Source organism: Neltuma alba, unplaced genomic scaffold (genome assembly GCF_004799145.2).
Source record: "Neltuma alba isolate B1F8T4 unplaced genomic scaffold, ASM479914v2 tig00010248_pilon, whole genome shotgun sequence".
NCBI classification, from domain to species: domain Eukaryota; kingdom Viridiplantae; phylum Streptophyta; class Magnoliopsida; order Fabales; family Fabaceae; genus Neltuma; species Neltuma alba.
In genome coordinates this window covers 183,950-210,679 of record NW_021635175.1, presented here as the reverse complement: position 1 = coordinate 210,679, position 26,730 = coordinate 183,950, and the positions used below count along the sequence as shown (strand labels likewise).

At 33.6% G+C, this 26,730-nt stretch overlaps 1 protein-coding gene and 1 pseudogene across 1 annotated transcript; both read right to left on the bottom strand.

Moving 5' to 3' along the window:
* Positions 1-26,730, bottom strand: part of LOC114755300 (tyrosine-specific transport protein 2-like) — a 147,009-nt pseudogene that overhangs the window by 14,337 nt on the left and 105,942 nt on the right.
* LOC114755321 (receptor kinase-like protein Xa21) lies at positions 1,404-11,179 on the bottom strand. The gene is made up of 6 exons (XM_028944187.1): positions 10,824-11,179; positions 9,561-9,704; positions 6,960-7,103; positions 5,779-5,922; positions 2,357-4,360; positions 1,404-1,943 (listed from the first exon to the last, which is right to left on the bottom strand). Exons 1-6 carry the CDS (start codon positions 11,092-11,094, stop codon positions 1,579-1,581), a joined length of 3,072 nt encoding a protein of 1,023 aa, XP_028800020.1. The 5' UTR covers positions 11,095-11,179; the 3' UTR covers positions 1,404-1,578.

The window sequence follows — 26,730 nt, the reverse complement described above, 5'->3', positions numbered from 1 at the left end:
AATGGTCAAGAAATTTACATATGCCATTGCAATATAATTTAGGGTTAATATAATCTTTAGTCCTTAAATTTGTTCTCATCTTAGTTTTGATCTTTCACGTCTCAAATTATAGGTTTTGATATCAAAACCAAAATAAGAACAAACTTGAAATATCAAAAATTATGTTAACCCTAATATTCTAAAATTAGCCATCTGGTTTTTGTATCAAGGAGAAGGGCTACTAAAATTAAAGTGAAGTACAACAAAAACATGAGCAAGAAGAATATGAAAGCCGGAGCACAGCTGCCAGCTCATCCCCAAAATGACCATGCTCGGATTTAAGTGACTCGATCTTGGCGTCTTCTTCTTTGACCTACTCCTCCCCCTCCTCTCTCTGTGCTCCTCCCTCCGTCCCAAAGAGGCCAGATTCAGTCCCTTTGCAATCGCAACTTCTATTATCGAACAAGATGGCTCATTTGGCAGAATCAATGGTAATACTTCAAGCAAAAAGGAACGGGTCATTATCAATGGGGAGATAAGTTTAACTTCAACACATTCTGACAGGGAATGCTTCACTATTGTCGGTTCATAACTTTTAGGATTCCGGGCTTTCGCTTCTTGTTATTGCTCTGTTTTTTATGCTTAGAAACAGAGAACAGCATTCATAATTCTAGAATGATTTTTGTTTTTTTGCCAACTCCTACAAAATGAATAAGGGTCGGATAGGAAAGAATGAAAAAGGAAAAGAAGAAGACATTGGCATTGATGAATTTCAAATCTGGGGTTTACATAAAGGGACAGAGGGATCAATACAAAACCTCAGCTCACATGTTAAGAGTTTTTTAAAATCAGAACCAGCAAATGCAATAATAATGGAACATGAAGATCTATGTGTTAAATTGGAATCTTTTGGGTTTGATAAGGACTGGTTGGCATCTATTCATCGAGTAGTAGTTGATGACAAGATGAAGCCACTACTTCAATTGGAATCTGAGGTGAGAACTGGCCAGTGGTATAAAGGGCGATCTATCTAAAACATAACGTGATTGGCTTCTTAAGTTTGTTGGTTCGTCTTAAGGCATGTAACACTTGAGGCTACCATTCTTATATTCCAACTTCCAGTTTTTCATGTTGAAATGGTGTAACGCTCCATGTCTTGAGAAACTCCTAATAATATTCAGAGTTTCCGATATTCACTAATTATTTATTGATCATAACATTGTAGGTGGCCAAAACAAAAAGATAATGGTTCAAGCAGCTAGGCTCACCATACATAATGTAGCATCAAGAAACATCCTCAAAAAGGAGCTAGCGAAGTAAATATACTGGAATGGTGAGACAGAACATAAATACCTCAATACTGAATGAGCTAAATAAATACTGCAACACCTTTGAAACCTTAGAAATATGGACTCCTACAATTATTGATCAAAATGCTCATAATCCATATATTATAGCTCATCCTCGAAAACAATAAATTAAATTTACAGCCCATATATTTGTCTTCAGTGTATCTTCATTAATTTCTCACTGGGTATTGCATCCAACATTTTCTAAATATGAGAGATAGACAATAATACAAACTAATTACAAATAGGTTCAATATTTCTTTAAATAACATGTTTGAATAAACATGTCCTTGATCTTGTTTAATGATACCACAACCTCTGACATATTGCAACGCCTTTGTGAAAAATTGGCACAACAGTTCAGGGCCAACTCAAGAATAGTGGATGCAGTTGTCAAAATATTAGCAATATATTGTTCATCATCGTCTTGTAATAAATTGGAATCTATGACTTGAGTTAGTGAATGAGACATTGATTCACTTACCCAGCTCTTCAAGTCCAATCCACCCACAAACATATCTTCTGTTGGCCTTTTTCTTGTGAATACTTCTATTAATATTATTCCGAAGCTGTACACATCAACTTTTGTTGAAACAATTCCAAGAGACCCATATTCTGCATATGATTTGATTCCAATAAGTGTCAAAAAAATCAACTATCTCATAAAAACTTGCAAAATAAGAATTTAATCAATTCAGCCCTAATGGTTTATTGAGCTGTAAAGAATTTCAAGGATTAGGCTAGTTCGAGTTTAAAAAGATATGAGAATTGACTTATTCGAAGTTATTTCAAATTAGTTTAAAGACAGAATCAATAATTGGGAAAAAGTTCAAAGATCAAAACTTATATTTTTCTTGAAGTATCTGACAAGCGTATGCTGTAAATTAATTAAACATGCATCTCTTGTTTAGTCTGAAAAACGCCCTCATAAATTAGGAGTAAAAACCCAAGAGTTTTTGCCATATAAGAATTTGTGAGTATGCATATTGAAGGGGAAAAAAAGAAGCAAAGGTGCAGGATAATATTACCGGGGGCAACATAACCAATTGTAGGTATTGTCTCTGTGAGTGTCCTAGATTTCCCTTCATCTAAAAATTTTGCAATTCCAAAGTCACTAACATGAGCAACCATGTCATCATCCAACAAAATATTGCTTGGTTTCAAATCACAGTGGACTATCGGTGTTGACAAGCCGTGATGGATATATTCCAAAGCAGATGCGATGTTTATCATTATATTTAACCGTTGCAGAAAATCCAAACAATAGTTATGAGAATATAACCATTTTTCAAGGCTCCCATTGGGAATGAACTCCATTATCAAACACTTGAAGTCATCACTGGAACAACTACTAATGATCTTCACCAAATTGCGGTGACGCACATTACGCAGTGTGTCACATTCCACTTCAAAGCTCTTTGACATAGCTTCTGAATCAAAATTGAATACTTTAAAAGCAACTATTATTCCATTTGAAAGCCTTCCTTTGAATACAGAACCAAAACTTCCACTTCCTAATAAGTTACTCTCATCAAATCTGTTGGTTGCATCCAAAATTTCAAAATACGAAATCCTTCTTGGCATTCCTAAAGTTGATAAATCTTGTTTCATTATGGTATGCCTAGAATTCATTCGTTTACGCTGAAAGAGGACAATGCCTGAAAGGACTAAAATTGCTGACAAAACCAGGGGTAGTATGTATTTCAACAAAATCCATTTTGCCTTTGACCTCTTTCTTTGTTCTTTTCTGCATGGAGGAACTTGCATTTTTGGCTCACCACAAAGTGCTTTATTCATCATGAAAGATTCAGCCGTCAAATCTTTGAAGACCCCACCACTAGGAATCTCACCTTGTAGTCTGTTATAAGAGAGATTAACATACTTAAGGGATGTAAGTGGCTCTAGTGATTTAGGAATCTCACCAGACAAATTATTTTGGGATAGGTCTAGCTTTACTAAGCTCAGCAAATTTCCAAGTGATTCTGGAATCGTCCCTTGCAATATGTTATTTGCTAAGGAGACATTTTGCAAATTCTGCAAGCTGCCTATGGTTGATGGAATGGTGCCTGAAATATTATTTCTTGACAAGTCTAATCGAATAAGAGCTTTCATGTTCCTAATCTTGAATGAAAGATTTCCAGCTAACATGTTGGAAGATAGGTTTACTTCCAATACACCCATCAAGTTCCAAAAGGAAGAAGGTATCTCGGAACTCAACTTATTGCCGCCCAAGTAAAGTCCTTGTAGGGATATAAGGTTTCCTAAGCAAGGGGGCATTGCTCCAGAAAGCTTGTTTCGAGATAGATATAAATATGCAAGCCTTCTAATATCACAAAGCTCATCTACAATGAAACCATCTAACTCATTACCCGCAAGATTCAAATGCTGAAGAGCCTGTAAGTTGCCAATTGTTGTTGGAATTGATCCATTTAAAACATTTCCAGCAAAAGATATCTTAAACAAGTTGGACAGATACCCAATTTCTGATGGTATGTTACCATTAATCCCGCATAAGTCGATCATCAGCATCTGTAAAGAATCAGATAAGTTTCCAATGGAGTTGGGAAGTTTCATGTGCAATGGATTCTTTGAGAGAATTAGAGTTTTCAAATGTCTACATTTTGACAACGAGCTAAAAAAGCCAGTTTCAGAATTTGAATCATCTATTATGGTGAAATTGTTATCATGCACCGAAAGGGCTTCTAAGTATCTTAAATGACCAAGTGTGCTTGGTAAAACCCCTCCAAAATTATTTTGCTCCAATTCTAGAATGGTTAACTTAGAAGCATTGGATATAGTACTTGGGATTCTTCCAGAAAGTTTGTTGCCCCATAAATACAACTCTTGTAGATTAGAAAGGCCATATCCGAAATCTGATGGAAGACTTCCTGCTAGAGAGTTGTCGTAGAGAGACAAGACTTTCAAAGTTGAGATGTTGAATATTTCTGACGGAATATATTCGCTCAATTTGTTTTGAGACAACAATAATGTCTCAAGTTGTTGAAGATTGCCTATTTCCAAAGGTATTGAGCCTGGAATACAAATAATTGGAGTACCAATGAAGTAAATATAGAAATGTAAATAAAATTATACTACCTAACTATTTAGATGTGCCTATGATACTCAATATTGAGTGCTTGGTCATTAATGCTATCCACCAAGACTTTCTTTACTGGTAATGTAATTTTCTTTTGGGTAAAATCACGTAATGTATTTTAACGTACAGTAGGTTGGATATAAAATGTTTATGGATCCTTTACTATTTTTATTATAAAATTCTAGAAAATTTTTGGTAGAAACCCCACAAAAGAACATAAATGTACAAGCATGGGAACTTTGGTCACTTCACATGACAATATGCACAAAAAGTTTATCAACATATCACAATATTCCGTTAGCCGTTTAGATCAATAGTCAATAGGGGATTCTTATGGGTTTAAAGAGCAATTTGTGTGATCTAAGAGGAAGAAAACCTGATAAGATCAGTTTGAGCTACCTTTCTCTCATAGTGCTAATGGCATTTTTAGTACTCAAGATGGCTTGGTATTAATTACTCTGATTGAATCGAGTCTAAGGCATGGCCCTTAGAATCTTTTAAAACTGGCTAACTCTCAAATTAATTAAAGTAATGATAGTCTAAATCATTGTACTGGAGAATTACCATCTCATTCTAGTCTCTTGTTTTCATTTGACTCATACCATTTTTATAAACTAAAAAGCCACAAATATTTTACTCTTCTTTGCATCTCTATTAATCTTGTCAATTAGTTAGTGAAGGAAAAAATCAATCTTTTTCCAAAGTCAATTTTTATATTTTGCATACTTAGTTACTTAGGAATTTTTAGAGGTACCTTAACATGAATATGATATGGACCATGCACTATATTGCATTAATTTGGTTTATTTTGAAGTGGATCTAATAAGACTAACGGTTTGTTCATCAATGTATGTGGCCATACGCTATGATTGTTGGGAAGTGGTGTTTTGAATTGAGAATAATTGACATGTTTTTCTTTTTTGGTTGAACTGGCATGTATTATTTTTTTTATGCACTCTTTTATGAACACCATTTTTTCATTGGTTAAGTATAGGTATTCTCTTATTAGAAGCTAGTTTGAAGTATTGCAAAGGACTAAATGGGGACTCATCTCCTCATGGAAATGCAACTTTAAATCACCACATTGTGAGGGACTAGCTTCTTTCTTTGAACTCAACTCTATTATTGTAAAGGATTAAATCTAACCAGTCAAGTAGTCTTAGTTAGTAGCAGAGTGCCCTCTATATATATACATATAAATGGCATAGCGCCCCTTGAACATCTCTTGCATTATGGCTGCAAACTATAAGAAGAAAAAGCACTACTGAATAATGCTGATGCATAGAAATAGAATATCATCTATAGTAAGCGGAAAATGATAATGAGCAACTTATATTGAGAGTGAAAATATACCTTCTAAATTATTGTTTTCAAGGTTCAAATTTTGAAGCATAGTCAAGTTTTCAATGCCTCTTGGTATGTAGCCAAATAGTTGATTAGCTGATAGGTCCATTATTTTCAGATTTGTAAGGCTTCTAATTTCATTAGGAATAATTCCTGCAAACCAAAAATAAAAATCGCAATGTTTAGTGCTGATGATGCATGAAAAGTTACAAGTAAAATGAGCGACACTTAGGTTATTTGTTAGTATGATGTAGTTTTTTTTTTTTAAATGATATTAACACTTGTACTTTTCTAAGCTGTCAACCTCTGGATATACAGGGTATGGGGTCTCTAATGCCTCACTGTCTAATACCCTTTGTAATGCGCAAAGCTTCCAAATATATATTTTTTTCCCTATGAATCATTAAATTCTACATAAAATAAATAACATTTTTATGATGCAGTTTTAATTTTTTTTTTGAATATTTTTTTAAAAAAATACTTTAAAAATTTGTAATTTTGATTTATTTTAAAAAATCATAAAAATTCAAAATGATAACACTTCATACTTATTATAAGATATCAATATGACTGATTTTATGTCGAATTTAATTATTAATTAAAAATACATTTGGGACTTGAGAGCTTGTGATATTATAAGAGACATTAGAGAGTGGGGTGCTAGAAGCCGCTTGCCTAAATATACCCACTGAAGTATTGTTATTGAGCTTCAAATCTCTGGTGACATGCGGCCAAAAAGCATATTTAACTTTATGAAATTCATTTCGGGGAGATTACCAAGTTTTTCAATAAATCCCACAAATGAGAGAGAAGTTTTTGATCATTTTGATTCTATTTATAAAACACTTAAAAGATGTCAGAAATTTTAATCAATTCTTCACTTTTAGTTATATTATTGCATCAATTATTTTTCATTCACTTTCTTTTTCACATCATTCTTTATCTCTCGTTCATTTTTTCTCCATAAATAAGATTATTTTTTAAAAAAATTTAAATATAAATTTTACAAATCCTTAAACAATTTAAACTAACTTTTTAATCTATATAATTTAGTTATTTGTATATTGTATATATTGGATTGAAGAACACTACATCCGCTCATGCATAAGATATTACAGAAAAGCCCCGGAAAAAAATATCATAGTAAAAGAAAAGTGCCGAGCACTTCCAATTTGATAAACTATATATACCTTCAAAGAAGTTGTTGGCAAGAGATAACTCTTGAAGCGTGGTCAATTTTCCAATGCTTTTTGGTATGTGACCAGACAATTGGTTGTTATCGAGATATATATTCTTCACATTTGTAAGATTGCTAATTTCGTTGGGAATACCTCCTGCAGTATGACAACACAATAAAGTCATAATGCTATGAAGTTTAATTTGTAGCGTAAAACAATACTCCTCAATGTTCTTAATATAAGCGCTATTTAATCAAATTTAATTCTAATATATGTGTGACATAATTTTTTAAAATATCTCTATCTAACACTAGATTATGCATATACACATATTAATTTATAAGTTAAATAAATTAGTTTAGAGAAAAATAATAAATATACAAGATAAAATGGATTAAGGTCTTACAACCAAAACCAATTTTCTAACTACTACATTTAGGAGTAAAGTTGTTGGAAGGATGAAATGGTAAGGTGGCTAGTTAATTAGTTAGACAAATCACGTAGTTAGGCTCTACAAATCACCTAGTTAGTGATGGGATGTATATTGCCACCATAATGAGAGAGGGTAACCAGGGACTCTCTCTAGAGAGAGGATAACACGGGTCTCTCTCTATAGATAGGATAACATGGGTCTCTCTCAAGGGTTTAGCAAGTTGTTTGTCATGCTCAAGGAAGAATTGTATACCCCAAAAATGGTTCAATGTATCTCTTTTATTTATTAATGACATTTCATTGGCATTTGTTCTGATATGCTTAATATGGTATCAAAGCCAATTGAAGTTTTTCTTGGAAGCAAGGACTATCTAATTTGCAGACTTAGGAAGCAATCCGCTAAAATCTCTCTCTTCTTTTCCAAATGCTGAATTTTGCTTCTCACAGCAGGTTTGGCCATAAAAAATTCTAACTTTCAATGTTGAGATCTTGTTGATTTTCTTCCTGGTAAGACTTTTGATTGGGTGCAAATGGGTATCTAAGAATAAAACTCATTAAAATAATAAGGGTCACTCAAACGCCTCTCACGAGGAGTGAAAAAAAAAGTACAAGACTAATTCTTATTGGGCCAGAAACGTTTAAGGTTAAAGCTACTTTGGATTGGCATTAAAAAATATCGACTCAAACATAAATCGGTTATAACCTCTTTTATTTTGTGAAAAAATGGTATATAAGAATAAATCTCACTTGGCTGGCATCAAAGAATATGGACTCAAACTTAAATCGATGATAACCTCTTTTTTGTGTAAAAACCAAGGTATCTCAAAATCTACTTTGAGTTTAAGATTAATTCCTATTGGACCAGAAGCGTTTAATGTTAAAGTTTTCCCAACGAGTGTGCTTCCTAGGATTTATCAGGTGAGGCTGTTTACCATCTCAACTAGGTGAATAGCTTGTTGGTGGTTATATAGCCTTTTTTATTACTAATATTACTCTAATACTACTTATTAGTCTTTCAAATTATCATCAAATTGCTTTGGACTAAAGACTAATCTTTGTTCGGTTAAGAGTGTTAAAGTTAAAATTTTCCCAACAAGTGTACTTTTTAAAATTAAAACTCATGTTCTCCTCTTTATGGGGAATTAGACTACTTACCATCTCAATTAACAGTTTATGTGGAATGAAAAATTAGACCGGGCCAGCCTATTCAGACCAAAAACTAGTGAACTAGCCACTTGTTCAGTCCGGGTGATCAACAAAGCCAGGGAAGAACTAAACTGGTGTGACTCGACCTAAACCGGAGTAACCCAGGACTAACCCGAGTAACCCACTAGGTTAGGGTAAGTTACAGGTTTTTTTTAAAAAAAAAAAAACAAAGGGGGAAGGAAAACTCAGTCCTTGAATTTTGCCGTCATTTTCCTTACCTGCCACTGCCATGCAAAATGGCTTCTTCCTTGTAATCCCTCTTCCATTTTAGTAGTGAGATCTCCCTCTTGGCAGATGATGCCTAGTTCAAAGAAGAGGGACCAATCAGATCTGACCAAGGATAAGTCATGGAGGCTGCTGAAAGTCTAAGCCTCAAGGTGCACTCCTTCTAGTTTGTGGGTGAGTTGAGACTTGCTAGCGGGGTGCTCCTCTCTTGTTTAAAGAAATTCGAAGATGCAAGTTTGGAACTGAGAATGGGTTTTGACGAAATGACTGAAGGAAGAAAGTGATTACTATTAATTTATTATTACTTTTATTATACGGGAAAGAGAAGGGCTAGTAATGGAGGAGAGAGATAAAAAAATTTGCTAATCCTGTCAATTACATTGATCGTTGCGCATGAAAAAGAAGAAACAGAAAAGACTTGATGTGCAAAGAACGAAGGAGAATAAATTATAATTAAAATAAGTATATATTTATAGATTTTAATTAAATTAAATTATTTTAATTATTACTGACATGACCCTAATCTGATCCATTGATCCTTAACCCACTATCTTACTTGGTTCATTTACCGGTTCAATTTTTAGTACGTTGAGAGCTTGTTGATAAAACATCAATGTATTTGCTTCTAATGATGTATGTATAGTTGTTGGAAAAAAGACAGAAAAGATGCATGCGTCGAGAAAATCATCAAAAGGAAAAAAAAAAATAAAGATAATGACAAATTATGTTGATTTAAAATCTTATGCGTACCTTGTAAGTTATTGTTTGAAAGAGATAGCTCTTGAAGCATGATAAAGTTACCAATACTTCTTGGTATTTGGCCAGTCAACTTATTCCCTCCCAAGTATATAATTTTCAGCTTTGTAAGCTTATTCATTTCTATGGGAATATATCCTGAAATATGGCAACAAAAAATAATATTTTTGTTAGTTCCGTAAGCTGTTGTACAAAAAATACTACTATTAAAAGAAAATTGAGTAAGACATTAAATTTTTTGTAATGCATTACTGTTATCTCTTGATATATATCCAATAATTTGAGCGATGTTCAAAATTACCAATCAGATAACTTTAGACCAAAAAAAAAAAAAGAAAAGCAAAAAAGGCAACGTCAATTTAGGGCCGGAATTTTTAAAGTTCATAAGTTTTGTAAAACATAATTGACTTACAAAATGAGTAATTTTTTTGGGTTAATATAATCTTTAATCCTTAAACTTTGACTTCAGTTTGGTTTTCATTTGGTCCCTAAAATAAGGTTTCAAGGACCAAAACTACTATTCCAAAGACAAAAAGCCTTTAGGCGGATCAAAATGAGATCCAATTTCAGAGATCATAATCACTGGTTTTAAATTTTAAGGAACCAAACCCAAACAATGTCAAATTTCATGACTCAAGATAGTATCAACCTCTTGATTATAAGGTTATTGGCAAATGAATAGGTTTTTCCTTTCGGTCCAAGTTGCATATCGCTTGGTGTTTAAAATTAGGGACATACAATTGCAAATTATTATATATGTAGCAGTAAATTATTGAAGATGAGTGCGAAATCTTTTTTGAAAAAATCTTTTCAAAAATTCGCTCTAAACTCCTGAAATTTGAAACTTGAAATTTGTTCAATTTATGTTTCAACTTTTGAAGATATGAAATTCTTCTTTTTTTAAAAAAAATCTAAATAATACATGGATACATGATACATTTTTACGTCGGTACAGAAATTTCACACTTTCCGAAATTTGATAATATATATAGAGAGAGAAGAGGGGTGGACTAGACACATTTCCATTTCTTAATATAAACATAATTGATTAATTTAAGAAGATTAAAAAAGTTATCAAGTTACTTTAAAGTATCTAAATCAATTTGTCTCATTTATAAATTAATACACAATATAATAATATACGTAAATATTTCACAAATGTCATAAAACAAATTTATAATCAATAATTTAGTAACTTTAAATACGGGAGGTAGTATGAATTTTGAAATAGAATAAAAGCTTATACAAATGGCATACCTTGTAAGAGGTTGAGAGACAGAATGAGCCGCTCAAGTGAGGAAATGTTGGAAATAGATGGAGGCATAATTCCTGAAAGCTTGTTTACAGAAAGGCGTAAAATTTTTAGATGTTGAAGTCTTCCAATATCAAATGGAATAGATCCTTGGAGAGAATTAGAATTCAAATCCAAGGTCTCCAACCTAGACAAATTGGATATACTTTTAGGAATGATGCCTCCAAAGCTATTATTGCCAAGAATCAAGTGTTGAAGCGTAAATAAGTTTCCCATCGAACTTGGGATTTCTCCACCGAAAGCATTATAGCTCAAGTTGAGAGTTTCTAACCTCTGCAGCTGAAACAACTCTTCTGGCAACTTGCCATACAAGTTGTTGCTGCTGAGGTCAAGTTTCACTAAGAACGACAAATTGCCAATCTGTGAGGGCAAGGTTCCCTTGAGACCCATCTGTGCAAGACTCAATATTCTAGCTCTCTCATTCTCATTCTCAGAATCACATGTTACTCCAGACCAATTGCATATGGAAGACGAATTGGACCAGTTTTGCAAGTTATTGTAAGGATCCCTAACAGAAGATTTGAAAGCAAGAAGCGCCCCTCTATCGGAATTAGTAAAATGGGACTGGCATAAACCTGAACAAACCATGAAGAAGATGAAGCAGAAATGAAAGATAAGGTTTGCCATGTTGGTCGGGATATGGCTTGTTATCAGATTCTATTCAAGAGCCAGGAGGAGATTAATGCTTCGCAATAAATAGTATGATGAGAGTGATGGTCGCAAGGTAATTAACAAACTGTAAACCGGAGAAAGGTTTTATTTTATAACCAAGCGAAAAATCTACACGATATCCAAAAATGAAAGACTTTCTGTGATTTTCAAATTTCTGAGAAATAAGAAGACAAGTTGACGAGAAAAAACAGGAAGGCACCGTTGTGAGCCATCCTGGAAATTTCTCTGTCGGCTTAACATTATTTAATCAATTAAAAAGACAGATTGGTTGTAAAGGGGATGGTTTTTTTTTGGGGGCGGGGGGTTTACTGAATATGGATTTCACTGTTCGTGTATTAAAAAAAAATGGATTTCGCTCCTAAGTATATATTCCTCTCCTATTTATAACTCAATTCAAAAATGTTTTATTGAAATGAAGAAAAAATTTAGATCTTATTAATTTTATTTTAAAAATTAGTAACTTTTTAATTTTATCTTTATTTAATATATATATTTTTTAATAAAATAACAATATATACAATAATAAATTAAACATAAAGTAATATATTTACGCTAAATATTTAATAATGCGACTAATAAACTGGGTAACGAAATTTTGTTTTATCTTGTAAACATGACCAGATGGGTAGGATAGGCTATTCCAAGGAATTAATAAATTCAGCCACTTCCTTTGACCCATTTATGAAGAGATTTTCAAAATTGATCTCTTACCGCTCATTCGTGCATGGGCCCCAAGATAATGACTTTTTTTTTTCACGAATTCCAACATGTTTTGAGCCCATTTGAATACCGCAACTCATATGGGTGAAATTCCGTGAATGTAGATTTTTTTTTTTTTAAACAGCTGTTCATTTTCCACTGATTTAGTCAAAAGAAAATAAAGTTCCAAGCTACTTAGCATCTAGTGTCTTTGCCATCCTCCTATCTGTATCTAAAAATTAAATTTCAAAATAAAAAAAATGAAACCACCGTGAGAAAAATATATATAAAAATCAGTATTTGCGAAACCGGCTGAACCGAACTAGACCAACTGGTTCAAATCAGAAACAGGCAAATCGGCCACTAGTCCGTTCCGATTTGTCAATTAAACCGGAAAAATTTTGAACCGTTATGAACCGTCCTAACCCAGTATGAACTGGGCATAAACTGGACAACCTGTTAGGTTTGGCGGACCAACCCGGTGGATTAAAAAAATAAACAAGAAACAGAAAGAGAAGAAACTATCAACTGTGGCGCCGAGAAGAAGAAGAAGAAAACAGAAAGAAAGTTCACCGTCTTCTTCTGGCTCTGCAAGTTCACCTTTTTTATCCTTTGCAGCTACAAGTCAGTTGATCTTAATCTATTCACTTTTCTCTGACCTTGGAAGCGTCTCCGAAACGAAGGTAAGGAGCTCTGGACTATGGAGGTATGAAAATGATGAACGGAAGAAAAGAATCTGAAATGAAAAAGAAAGGGAAAAGGAACAGAGAAAGAAGAAAGAGCGAGAAGGAAAGAAAACAATTGAAATACGAGAGACAGTGATGTGATTTGAATTAATGGTTCAGACATAGAAAATCGTGAGAAGCCTGGGAAATAATAAAAAAGGAGGAGAAAAAATAAAATTTAAAATAGATTAAAGTAACATTAATAATATAAGTTTGCCAGATAAAAACCTTTAAGGCGTCAACGGAAAACACAGATTTCTCAAGAAAGGCTTTCTGAATCTTCTCCTGGAGTAAGAATTCTTTAGATGTCTGAATCGACGATAGTGAAATTTTCTCTTGGTAGAACAAGAGCAATCTTTATCATCTTTGCATTTTATTTTTAGATGCGGTTTCTTACAAACATGCTTGAGCTTTGACTGTCCTTATATATATTATTATAATTACAAAATAAGTCACATTATTTATTTTATATGTAAATATTATGTATTTATTATCATTTGACATTTATTTTTATATCTTATTTTTAGTTTTATTTAAAATAACCAACATAAATTTGAAAATATATTATTTTAATTAGTACCAGTCTGATTCCGGTTCAATCTCAGTCTGACCCATTAACTCTTAACCCATTGTCTTAATCAGTTTAGTGACCGGTCTGGTTTTTAGTACCTTGATAAAAATAGTTTGGGAACCAGGGGTTCAAACAATATATATATTAATGGGAAAAATATATACCGATGAAATATAAATACAAAATAAAATTACTCTATAGTTATCCCAATTTTTTGTCTTATTTGACAGTTAAGAATAGCAAGTAAGAATACGTCATTTAAACTCCAAAACTATACTTGAAAATTTTTAATTATCAAATAAGGGTAGCCTGTTTGATGGTTGAACAGTAAAAATTTTCCATTAATGAAGTTATAGAGTTGTTTTAGGAGGTTAGGTTACTATATGGTATACCGTGTTACTTGACGGTTTTTTTTTTATCATAGCCACCAAGTGATTCATTTATATATTTGTCATTTTCCCATATAACCATACATTGTTTATACATAATTTTCCTAACATATGTGTTGTTTTTCAAAACGCCTCCCTACATTGAAGGTATATACACATTTAACCAGAAACATTCCAACCGCAGAACCAAGTGTAGCAAGGCAGAAATGCAATTGCAAAGATCCAAAACTCATTTATCATACATTCAGCCAGATCCAAAATCTAACAACGTACAATGTTATTTTGTCCAATCCAAAACCTATTTGCATCTATATATATAATTAATTAAAATTATAGATTACATAAAACAAAAAGATAAAGTCCTCCGCATAGCAATCAACAAAAGCCTTACCTCTTGGATCAGAAAACATTAGTTCATAGAAAACCATAATGGCACAAGAGAAGCTGGTAAGGACATGCTTCATTCCACAAGTTATTGCAACATATTGAACAACACAAATTAGATTGTTTACATTCAACATGTTGTATTTAGCCGTGGAGGTACATGTGACCCTTCTCTTACTACAACAAAGTAATGAACATTACTACGTGACTAATAACTATCAACAATTATTGATGTTATGTTCAGTTAACATAATTTTACGGTTTCGACTAAAGCGATGCCATTTCGCACACACTTACAAGGAGTATTGGCTAAAGAGAGCACTCTAGGAAGCTTAATCTGTGGCTTAATAGAGAGAGAAAGAGAAATGAGATTAATGGAAAAAAATCATACTGCTCTGTTATTATTTATAATTCACTTGTCAACAAAAAGTTTGTTCCGAAATAGGGTTAACATAATCTGTTGTTCCTTAAATTTGCCCATATTTTGGGTTTGGTCTCTCAAATTTCAAATCATAGATTTTGGTTGCTCAAGTTTCTTTTCATTTAAAATGCTGATCCCTATAATCCAATAAATATCTAGACTATTTTGTCCATTGAGAGACCAAAACTTACGGTTTGAATCTTGAGGGACTAAAACAAAAATGAAAGCAAACTTGAGGAATAAAAGATTATGTTAACCCTCCTAAATGTAAGTTATTTGTAGAGTAATTAATAAACTTTTTTCAATTTTACTCCTATTGATTTAATAAATGCTGAAAAAGAGATAAAGTATATAGATGAAAGAAAATATAAAACATATTTTTGATACTTTTTTAATGAGGGTAAATATGAAAAAAATTATCAATTTAATATATTTCTTTATTTTCATACTTAGAATACAAGTGCCTTATAAAGGGGGATAGAATGGTAGTTGAAAAGAACACTTGGTGAGGGATAGAATGGTAGTTGAAAAGAACACATGGTGAGCGAGAGAGAGAGATATTAAAAGAAAAATCCATGTCGCATTGAATTTCTAAAAGTCTAAAGGTAAAACAACAATAATTCTATAACCGAGGGAGTATACGTACAGCCACGCAGTGCTTGAAATATAAAAGAGCATTACACATCACGAGTAAAAAATAGTCTTATTCTTACATATAAGCTTTTGATACATACAGCTTGCGGTGATCATAAGCTAGCCAGTTTGAGTTTTGGCGGTGGCTTATATTTTAATTTGATGGCTCATTTACTTCAGTTTTGAGACTCATTCTGGAGCGATGGTGGCTTGCTTTTCGGTGGGAACTTGTGAGGTGGTGGTGGGCGTGAAGGTGGTGTTGGTGGGGAGTAAGGTGATGGTGGGCGTGAAGGGTTATGCTTTTTGTATGGAAAGGTAGGATCTCCGTCTCCCTCATCAAGTGTGGTGCTTGATGACTTAAGAATATAATATCTTCGAGGTGGCCACCCGTAGGAGTCCCGCCGGTCGGCGAGGGAGGTTGGGATCGTCAGAAACTGAACAGCAATGAAAAGCACGACGAACAACTTGGCAACCATCTGACTTCTTAGGGCTCTCATCTTTAGAATATTGATCTATTGGTGTAGAGAGCACATGCGAGTGGTGGCCTTTTATAATGTCACAATTCCTATATATTCCGTCGTTATTGACGCCAAGATAACGCTTTTTTAACTATTATTTATTATTAATTAGGTGGGTGTTTGATTCAAAATTTGAAATTCTTTTGAGTGAACACAATGGTAAAGCTTCGACTTGGATGGGAAACTTCTTGACGCTTTCACATTGGGATCCTCCAAGTGAAAGAGAAGGATTATTGCAGTCCTCGTCATTAGTCAATATTCAATTCCTTCCGTTGTATGCAAATCTGTTTCTTTAATTTACTTCTTGTTGAATATTCAATGGGATTGACTTTGAACAGTAGGTATTTATATATGATACGATGGCGGTTTGACTGTGGACATTTGAGCTAACCACGTCAACAACCACCAAAAACAATTTATGGGAGGAGACAGAAGAAATAAAGGAGGTCAATGAAAATTGAAAATTGAAAAATGAGGACAAAAACTAGTAGGTGCACAAGGTCACTATGTTGGGCCAATTTGCACATGAAACGATTTGGTTTTATATAAACTCATAATGGCATTGGAAAGGGATTGGATTACATGGAATGGGAGGTTCCGGTAAAATCCAAGGATCCAAGGATTTGGTTAAAAATAGGTTCAACGTGACATTGGAAACTGACTTAAAAAGTACTCCCTCCGTTCCTTATTATAAGAGACAAATAACTAAATTATGTTGATAAAAAAAATAGTTAAAATTAGTTAAGGACAATTAATGTGTAAAAAGTATAATATTTTTTTCAACAATGCCCCTATTAATAAGGAGAGAGTATGAGAGAGAACAATTAAATTATTAAAAGAAAGAGAAGTGGGAGGAAGAGAGAGTATGAGTTGGAAACAAAATAAATAGGGGTAAAATAGGAAATCAATACAAGAAAATAGATAAAACTTTTAAGTGTCTCTTATATATAGGAACATGCCATAAGCATCAAATGTCTTTTATAATAAGGAACGGAGGAAGTCTTCGAGTAAAACCAAACTATAGTTTAATAAATAACTTCTGAAACAAAAATATTTTGAGAATAGATTTTATTTTAAAAAAATGATTTTGATAACGTAAAAGTGTTTAAATAATTATTATCAAAATCATTTTTTCTTGTGCAAGTTACTAAAAAAATTAATATGATAATTATATAAAAAATAGATTTTAATTTATTTTTTTGAAATAATAAATTTGTACATAATATATTTTTCAAACGTAATAAATAATATATGAAAAAATATAATTAATTGATAATTATTATGTGTATATGTATTTATAAAATATGAGATTAAGTATGTTTTTAGAAAAAAATTTTAGAAAAAGTTTTTTTAAGTGCTAAACGATTGACTTCATTTTACTTATTAATTATCATTTTGCCTTTTTTCCAAAAAGAAATTGCATGTAATTCATGGACGTGTGCTCGCAAATGTTGCTACTTTTCCGATCCTTAATATAAGACCCATTTAACTAATTTGATTGGATTAAGAAAGTTAGGTAAGTTAGTTAATTATAAGAAATGTGACATGTTTTTCCTAAAACACCATAATCATTTTTTTAATACCTTCTCTTCCTCTTCTACTTGATTATGGTTGAGAAAGTGTCTATAGGAGTAATTTAGAGAAAATTAATACAATTGAGTTTTATATTAAAGACTCGAGGAGTATTTAAGATGGCTTTTGGTTTGCTTTTAAACCTGACGGGTATTTTTTGTCCACATCCAGTTGGCACCATATTTAACATCCCAAAAGCAACATTTTGTTTTTCACTTCTCTGAAAATTTTCTAAAAACTTGGGCTGTCTGGATGATTTTAAGCCCAAACAGTTTGGGATCTAAAAGTGTTTTTATTTTAATAAGTTTTCTAAATACTCCTTAATAGGAATGAACGATATGAATGATTATATTGCCATGATATAAAATGAATTTCCAGGTCATTTACGTATTGCCATAGACTTGAGATTATTCTTTGTATCCAATTAATCACGATGATAGATAGAACTCAAGGTGGTCGCCATTATAAATACCTCTATTCAGAACATCCCCAAATCTAGTATTACTTTTTGGAGAAATTAGAGGAGTTTTTCCATAATGGAGGGCAGTTAATTATATTACACTGCATAGTTAGTCTCTGCTACGAGTTGAACTTCTGCAATCTCAAGTGTTTATGATCACAGGTTTGTCTACTTTTGACATCTGTCTTCACATATTCGACTGCTTATGAGTTGATATGTGTATTTGGCAGATACAATCATGGAGAAGATCAGAAGTACTTCTTGTGATATGACATATATATTACTTCTTGTGGGAGTTGGGACTTTATGCCATTAGTATAGAGTCAAATTCAGAGCTAGAGGGCTTGCAACAATATGAAAGCCTAGCTGCACAATCCTCTCTTCACATTTCTTGCAATGCAAAAAGAATGTGAAAAGACTTCGGTTACGTACATAAATCATGAAACAATAGATTCACCTGTTAATATGATTCATAAATTTTGCAAGTTCGTTTTGTATTATCTAAACTTTGCCATCATGATGGTGTTTGCCAAGCAATGCCACTCGATGATAGCGGGCTCGAGAAGCAGCGGCCTGTGATCCTTCCACTTGGACGAGCCAGAGGTAGTCGCTGCTCTGTGAAACCAGCCTCACGCGTTGCCCTCAAAGCCTTCGCCTAGGACCCATGGCTCAGCTCTCCACTTGGAACGGGCAGGCCAGCCAGTTGCCCCCTCGAACCCAACCAGGCGTTGACAGAGCTTTAATGCCCCCGCTCGGGTTATAACCTAGCATTACCTAGCTTGGCAAGCTGTCGGTTGTCAGATTTTTATGTAGTGTATTTTGCTTCTCATACCAATCAATGTGAGACTTCTCTCCAATTACTCGCCAACATTGAAAGTTTTTGTAATAAATACACCTATGGAACACAAAATATTGTAAAAATGTGTTGAAAAACTTTGTAATGAATTTAAAATTCTAAAAGGACCTGAGTGTAATTTAGTGAAACCAGTGTGGCTTGGTAAAATACACCCGAAATAGCTAAAAGTAGCCCTGTTTCAATTTTAAAATCAGCACTCTATTTACAAAAGGCAAGAGGAAAAACAAACCCAAATTTCATCGTGTTTCCCCATTCCCAATTGAAAATCGTGCCCATTTCATTCATATCAACTACTGGCAAATCTTGCTTCTATTTTTGGTTTGGTATGTGTTGATTATTTAAGTTGAGATTTCATTATGGATGGATAGAGTGATGATAGTTATTCTGTTTCTGGGCATATCGTGAGCGGGTTGAGGGTGATCTTGTTATATTTGAACATGATTTAGGGGGTAATGGTCAAAAAGTTGAAGATTGGTGTGGTTAGAAACTCTTATTGCAAAATAGAAGAATATATTGTTAATATAAGCTACAATAGTTATTAATATAGCTACTTGTTAATGGTAACTATGTTGTGTAAGTTTACATCAATTGTTTATGTTTTAACACAAAAACCATGACTTTCTATGACTTTAACTCATTGGTAAAGGTTACAAAAAAAGGAAGAAGAGATCCAAAAAAAAAAAAAAAGATGAGCAGCCACATGAGGCAAAAGAAGAAAAATGACAACAAAAAAAAAGGCCATTTCCAATTCAAATAAATTATGACAAAAGATTTTTTTTTAATAAATATAAGTTATAGGAATCAATGAAACAAAAAATAGTGTTCCACCCAAGCCGATCAATAATATGCGGCTTCAACAAGGCTTATCACCTAATTCCCTGTTCATAAGCCGTTCAAGTGTTGTGTTCACCGTTCAATTTATGGGCTGTGTGCAAGCCGTTATTGAATGATGCTTATGAGGTCTCTGCAAGTAGTCCTGTGGTATTTGGAATTCAAATTCAAGTTGTCTATATCCCGCGTTTTATTAGCCAAAGATGGATATAAAAAGGGAAAATTACACTTAGGTCCCACAGAGCACAATTAATATCAAAGAGGTCCCTCGAAATCACGAAATGATTCTGAAGTCCCCAGGGACCTGTGTGTAATTAAATCTGATTGTGAAATTACGTAGTTACCCCTATTAATTTGAACCTATTTACAACCTCAACAGTGGCTGTTAACAACCCGAGAAGAGGTGGTTAACAATCTCAACAATGCCCCTGACATTCCACAGAGTGAGTTGTCATGAGCACTGCCGAGGTTGTCAATTATGTCTTCTCAGGTTGTTAACAACCACTGTTGAGATTGTAAACGAATTGCTGCAATAAAACTAGAACCTATTTACAACCTTAACAGTGACTGTTAACAATCCGAGAACAGGTGGTTAACAATCTCAACAACGCCCCTGGCATTCCACAGAGTGAGTTGTCATGAGCACTGCCGAGGTTGTCAATCACGTCTTTTCGGGTTGTTAATAGCCACTGTTGAGATTGTAAACGAATTGCTGCAATAAAATTAACAGGGGTAAGTAGGTAATTTCACAATTAGAATTAATTACACACAGGTCCCTAGGGACTTCAGAATCATTTCGCGATTTCGAGGAACCTTTTTGATATTAATTGTGCTCTGTGGGACCTGAGTGTAATTTTCCCATATAAAAAGGTCAGTACAGCGAAGCAAGGATATCATATTTCTTTCGACCTCTGTTTTTTTTTTGGGAAAATTTCGTTTAAGGACCACAGTACAGAATTAATTTCAAAGAGTCCCCAAAACTTTCTGAAGTTTCACTGCAGGACCAAGGGGCAAACTAATATTAATTCCACAAAGAAAGTGACCCTATTGCCCCTCATGTGAACAAATATGGGAGAATCCATTTGCAAGTGAGGTTAGATAATTTACAACATGCATAGATATATTTACAATTAAAATTAGTCCATTTACATATCACCTTCTTCACCTGAAGAATGTGTCTAAGTGAACAAGTGTGGGACAGCCCATTTGCAAGTAGGACTAGACAATTTACAACATACATATATTTATTTACAACTGGAATTAGTCCATTTACATGTCACTTCCTTCACCTGAAAAAGGTCTCCGTGAGTGAACAAGTGTGGGAGCGCCCATTTGCAAGTGGGATTAGTCAATTTGCAACATACATACATTTATTTACAATTAGAATTAGTCCATTTACATATCACCTCCTTCACCTGAAAAAAGTGTCTGTGAGTGAATAAGTGTGAGAGAGCCCATTTACAAGTGGAACTAGTCAATTTGCAATATACATACCTTTATTTATAACTGAAATTAGTCCATTTACATGTCACCCTGCAATAAGTATTATGAGAGGCAATAATGTCATTTTCTTTGTGGAATTAATATCAGTTTGCCTCTTTGGTCCTGCAGTGAAGTTTCAAAAAGTTTTGAGGGCTCTTTGAAATTAATTATGTATTGCGATCCTTAAACGAAAATTTCCCTTTTTTTTTAATCATATTCTATATTGTTTTTATTGTTTCCTCTTGTATTTTGATTAAGATAAACCATGTCTGTCTTTTGGGGAGATCCGATCAGCCTTGCAGATCTAACGTATGGAAGAAGTGAGGCTTACATACTGGTAAAGTTTCGGATCCAGATCCCCTCAGAAGCGTTTTTCTCAGCGTCTCTCAGTATCTTGACATCCTATCTGTTCACGTGATCCAAAGGCTCACAGTGCACCACATCATCAGGCCCATGCTCACTTCCTAGTCCAAGCCATTCGAAACACAGCCTCCATTCGCTGGCTGCGACTAACACAGCCAGCGTCTTCAACATTCAGCTGCTTTGTCCTCCTCCCTTCCTGGTCCAAGCCATTCGACGGCACAAACGCGGAATCTCCGTGGTCATTCCACTATTGGGCGTTGTTGTGGAGATAGAACCCCAAAGCCAAGAATAGCTTTGCCGTTCATGTACCCGAATGACTCTTCTTCCTCCATATCCTGTCCCTTCCTTTTTCATCCTCTCGTCATTCTTTGATTTATATCAGCCATATTCTTTCCAAGACAAGATAAGGTTAGCTACAAAGTTTCTCGTCATGTGTGCATGCACCTAGAGAGCTTCGTTTTCATTATAGAGCCTCACCCTTTTCTTTCACTAATTTAATGTATTGGTATATGTTATTTTAGCTTCATTCGTCATTGAGGTGAGCTGTCCCTTTCGGAGCTTAAAACGTGAATAATCTCTTCATAGCCGGAGATACTTAGTTCGCATCAAAGGTTGGGATTTGAAAGAGGAGAGAGCAGTTGAAAGTTGAAGACGCAGTGTCAGTCGCACCCAACAATTGGACCTCCGTGTTTTGAATGGCTTGGGACTAGAAAGTGAGAATGGGTCTGATGATGTGGTCCACTGTAAGCCTTTAGATCATCTCAACGGATAGGATGTTAAGATACTGAGGGACGCTGAGAAAAACACTACTGAGAGGATCTGGATCCGTAAGTTTCACTGCATTTTTTTCATGGAGAAGAGGCTATTTGGGCGTGGTTAGAGGCAAGCTTTGAACATGTTGGCCTCTGTCGATCATTTGCTATTTCATGAAGTGATTTATGTTGTTATGATTGTATGTATTTGTTTTTTTCGTCCTTCACAAATTTTATTTACTTACCTGGTTTGATTCTTCTATTTCATATGCACCCCAATGAACAGGGTATTTGGATGCCGCCAACCATGGGAGACGATGAAGCTGGAAGGTTTAGATAGCGTCGACCTTACAGGATCACAAGTTTCTTTGTCAACATGAATGGACGACAGGTTAGCTCTACATACCTTGATAGCTTTGGGGAGGAGACGAGAGTCATAGATGCTTGGGACGTAATGAAACAGCACAATCATTCATCAAGAATTGATTTAAACTTCCGGTTTTATTTCGAACTATTTTTCAGATGTGTCTGGATTTTTGAATGAATTTTGTGGACCATGTGTTGGTGAAGTAAATGGTGGATATTGCAGTGAGGTTACATTGGCTGATCGACATAGGCAATCTGAGGGAGAAGTGTTACATTGCATGATAATGAAAACCCACGAAACAATTTCCACTGTAACAACAAAGAACTGAAATTCGCAGAAACCCAGGAAAATAAAAAAAATAGAAACGCAAGTTCGAAAGCCAATGACCGCACTAATTAGTCGATCCCTGATTCATCAAGGAAGCATTCAGAAATCGGTTCTGGCATTACCCCATAGATAATCATAAAAAGAAAGAAGACCCATAATAGAAGATAAGTTTATCTCTTATCGAAAACAAAAAAGTTCAGGTCTTTAATCTGAAACAGAAACAAAACGAAGAAGAACAAGCAAGAATAATTTCAGGAAACAAGAGATAAAAGAATGAAGGAACTAGAAACTTTAATCAGTGGGGAGAATGAGAATCAGATGGAGAAAGAGAAGAAGTACGAAGAAGGTTCCCTTTCTACCGGACTCAGGTCAGCTCGCATCTCAACTAACACTTCCTTCTTACCCATCTTTGCCGGCCTCACCGCTTCCCCTTCTTAATTTTTCTTTCTTTCCCTTTCTTTTCTTTTTCTTTCACCCACTCTTCCGTCATCGTATTATTAGTTATTGATATTATTGATTACTGATTATTAATAATTAATTTTTTAAAGGCCAAATACTAATAATTAATATATATATTTAAAAAAAGCTAAATCAAACACCAATAATTAATATATATATATATGTTAAAAAAAAGTAACTTTGTTACTAAAATATCATTTATCAATCTCTTATTGATAATGAAGTGTTAATATGGAAGGCTAAGTGAACAATCAGAATCTAATTCTTACAAACTCAACGGAAAATTAACAAAATGAATAATCTATAATTGAACTATGGTTAAACTATCTAGGAAACATGAACATGAACCAAAAACAAAGTTAAATAAAACCCAAGATATGATTTTTTAATGTGATTCAAGATTCACTTCTTATAGGAATATGATTTTTTATGTACTCAAATACGATTTAAATTGCAGATACAGAATTTAGGAAAAATGCATGAAATTTTGAAATTAATTATTTATTTCTCTATTTAAGCATCTGATTAACATATCATTTAATTATTACACTCTTTATTTAGTTCAATATATTCAAATCTTAATTAACATATTATTCAAATTCAAAATTAATTATTAATTTTTTCATTTGAGTCTTCAATAAGAATCTTATTTAATTCAATATATTGAAATCCAAATCAAAATATTATCCAAATCTCATTAATTAAATTTATTTGGATGTCATAATATCATAGATGACTCATTTTTAAATGAATCAGATATTACAAATTTTTAAAAGTATACTTAATCATTGATTAATAGTCAAAAACATTAATGACGTGAAATATTGTGATATTTGTGTTAAAATGGTCAAAAAAGTGACGTCGGTTTGGACCAAGTATTCTTTTTTTGGCTGTTGTGAGTTAACTTCTCACTCTCTTGGCAATTTCTCTTGAAGCGTATTTGAAACCAATTACATCTCTTCGATACGCCGAACAAAATAGAAGTTCAACTAAAAATTCCATAAAAAAAAATTGCTCAATATATATAATAAAGTTATATAAAGAAAATTGAAATTCTCAAGAGCTTGCAATGAAGGAACGTTCAGACGAGATATAAATAAACTATTTTCATTAAAGTATTAAAAAGACACAACTTAATTTATACTTATCACACACAAGGGACACATTAAAATAGTAAAGTAAACAGACACTCCAGACAAATCAGGAATATTCTAGAACTAAAATAAGACCCTATATTTTTATAAATAATAACAATAAATAGTTAACTCATACTTAATTGGAGCTAATATTTATTATTTGTTCCTAATAGATAAGTTAATCTATATTTGTTACGAAACCTAAATCTTCACCCAACTCTTGAGCCGAAGGTAAGCTAACGGCTGACCCCATCTCCTCATCTTCGATCTTAGTCCGTGCCATCTTCTCCTTGCCTATCTGTTTCAATCTGAGGTTAGACCAATCTATTTGGTCTTCGATCTTAATTGCTGGGTTCTTCTACTTCGGTGTGTCGGGTAAGATGAGGGCAGACCAATAAATTTCTTCTTCAATATCTATTGCCGGTGTCTTTGCCTCTGGTATGTCTAGTAGGTTGAGCATAGAGCAGTACAATTCTTCTTTCAGTTCAGCTGATGGTGTGATCTTCTCTGATCTGTCTTCTGTTCTGCTTCTGGTTTAAGTCAAGGTGAGAAAGTATCGAGCGAGGTTGTTGCTTCGTACTGGGAAGATCTTCGTGTACGAGGTTGTTAACATGTTGTCTATCAACAATGAATGATTCATACAATCTGGGACTTGAATAGAAAGGGAATTCTTATACATGCGTACTGTGTGCAAGAAGAAGCTTATGTTATCCAGATTGTAGCATTTTGAGAGATCCCATTCTATGTCGTGGAAGCCCTTATTCCTAATAATCCCATAGATGCATCTGAACGCTATATATCGTTGGTCAAACCACTCAGCGTTGCCAACTTCTGTCATTCCTGCTTCTATAATCTTTCTGGTAAGGCTGAGATTTGCCATGTTAACTCTTGCTGCTATTTCCAGAGGGCCGCAAATGATTCGAACGAACCTAATTCCACACTTCCTCCAGTTCTCAAGTATATTGTATAATAAGTCCTCTTGAAATGCTGTGAACAGGGCCATGATCACAGATCGATGACACTAGTGATCACTATTTTTTTTGCAAACTAAGCATATCAGAAAGAGGAATGAATAAGTCCTATATAAAGAGATCCGAACATGAAATGCAGTGGGTTATGTATATTGTGGTGTGGTCCGAGAAATTGAGATGTATTTTCTATTTAGTTGATTAGTTTATTGATCTTTTGTTTCATATCTTTTTATTTGTTTATGTTGCACTCAATATCTTTTTTGTGGGCTAATATATGTCATGATATTTGGCAACAGTATTCTGACTATGGCACTAACTATTCTCCTTCTATGTTTATAGTACTTTCTACATTACAAATCATGCCCATACTTTCTTAGTGATTGTACTATCTGTATCCTTACTGAGTATGTATGGTATTGCTTAACTTTCATCTCAAGAAGGTTTTTATCATGTATATTTATTTAGTTGTGTATATGCTTCTCACAGACTAAATTTTATACCAAACAGTTACAAGATCTTTTGTGAAAGATCTTGACTGAAAACCAACGGATTGCTTTTGATTCAACTATCTAGATGACTGATGCGAATGTACTTGACAGGTATATTTATGTTATCTACATTTACATTTGAAGATATATATGATCTTGAAATTATCATTTTAGTTTAAATTAACATTATATTTCATATAAATCATTATCATTTTAGTTTAAATGAACATTATGTTTCATATATATGATCTTATGTTTTATTATCCGACATAAATCATTAGTTACTCTTTGTGCTTAGTCCTCAATTCAACAAACTGCTTTAAAGTTGTTTCATTGTATTTATTTAGTTACTCTTTGTGCTTAGTTGTCCTTTACTTTCACATTTGTATCTATTGAGTTCTCAAACTACGCATGCCAACCTATAATAATATCTTTTTTACTTAATGGGTTACTTATTTACCATATCAATTGAGTTGACATGCTGCTCATTCCAAGATGAAAGTAGTATTTCAGCTACTATCAGTGGGAGGTGAGTCTTTGTTCTTTCTGAACCATTTAAAGTTGCATACCTCAACATATCATCGGTATGGCCTTTTGCTTGTAAAAAAATCTTCTCTCATAGATCTTCACTGATAACCATTTCTGCCTGCTCATTTTTTTGTACAGAGTACGATTGATTTTCTTGGACTATATAATCCCTGATTAGTCTGCTTCTCACACTCTTCTTTCTTTTTTCTATATAAAAAGAAAAAGAAAAAGTAAAGTTGAAGTAAAAT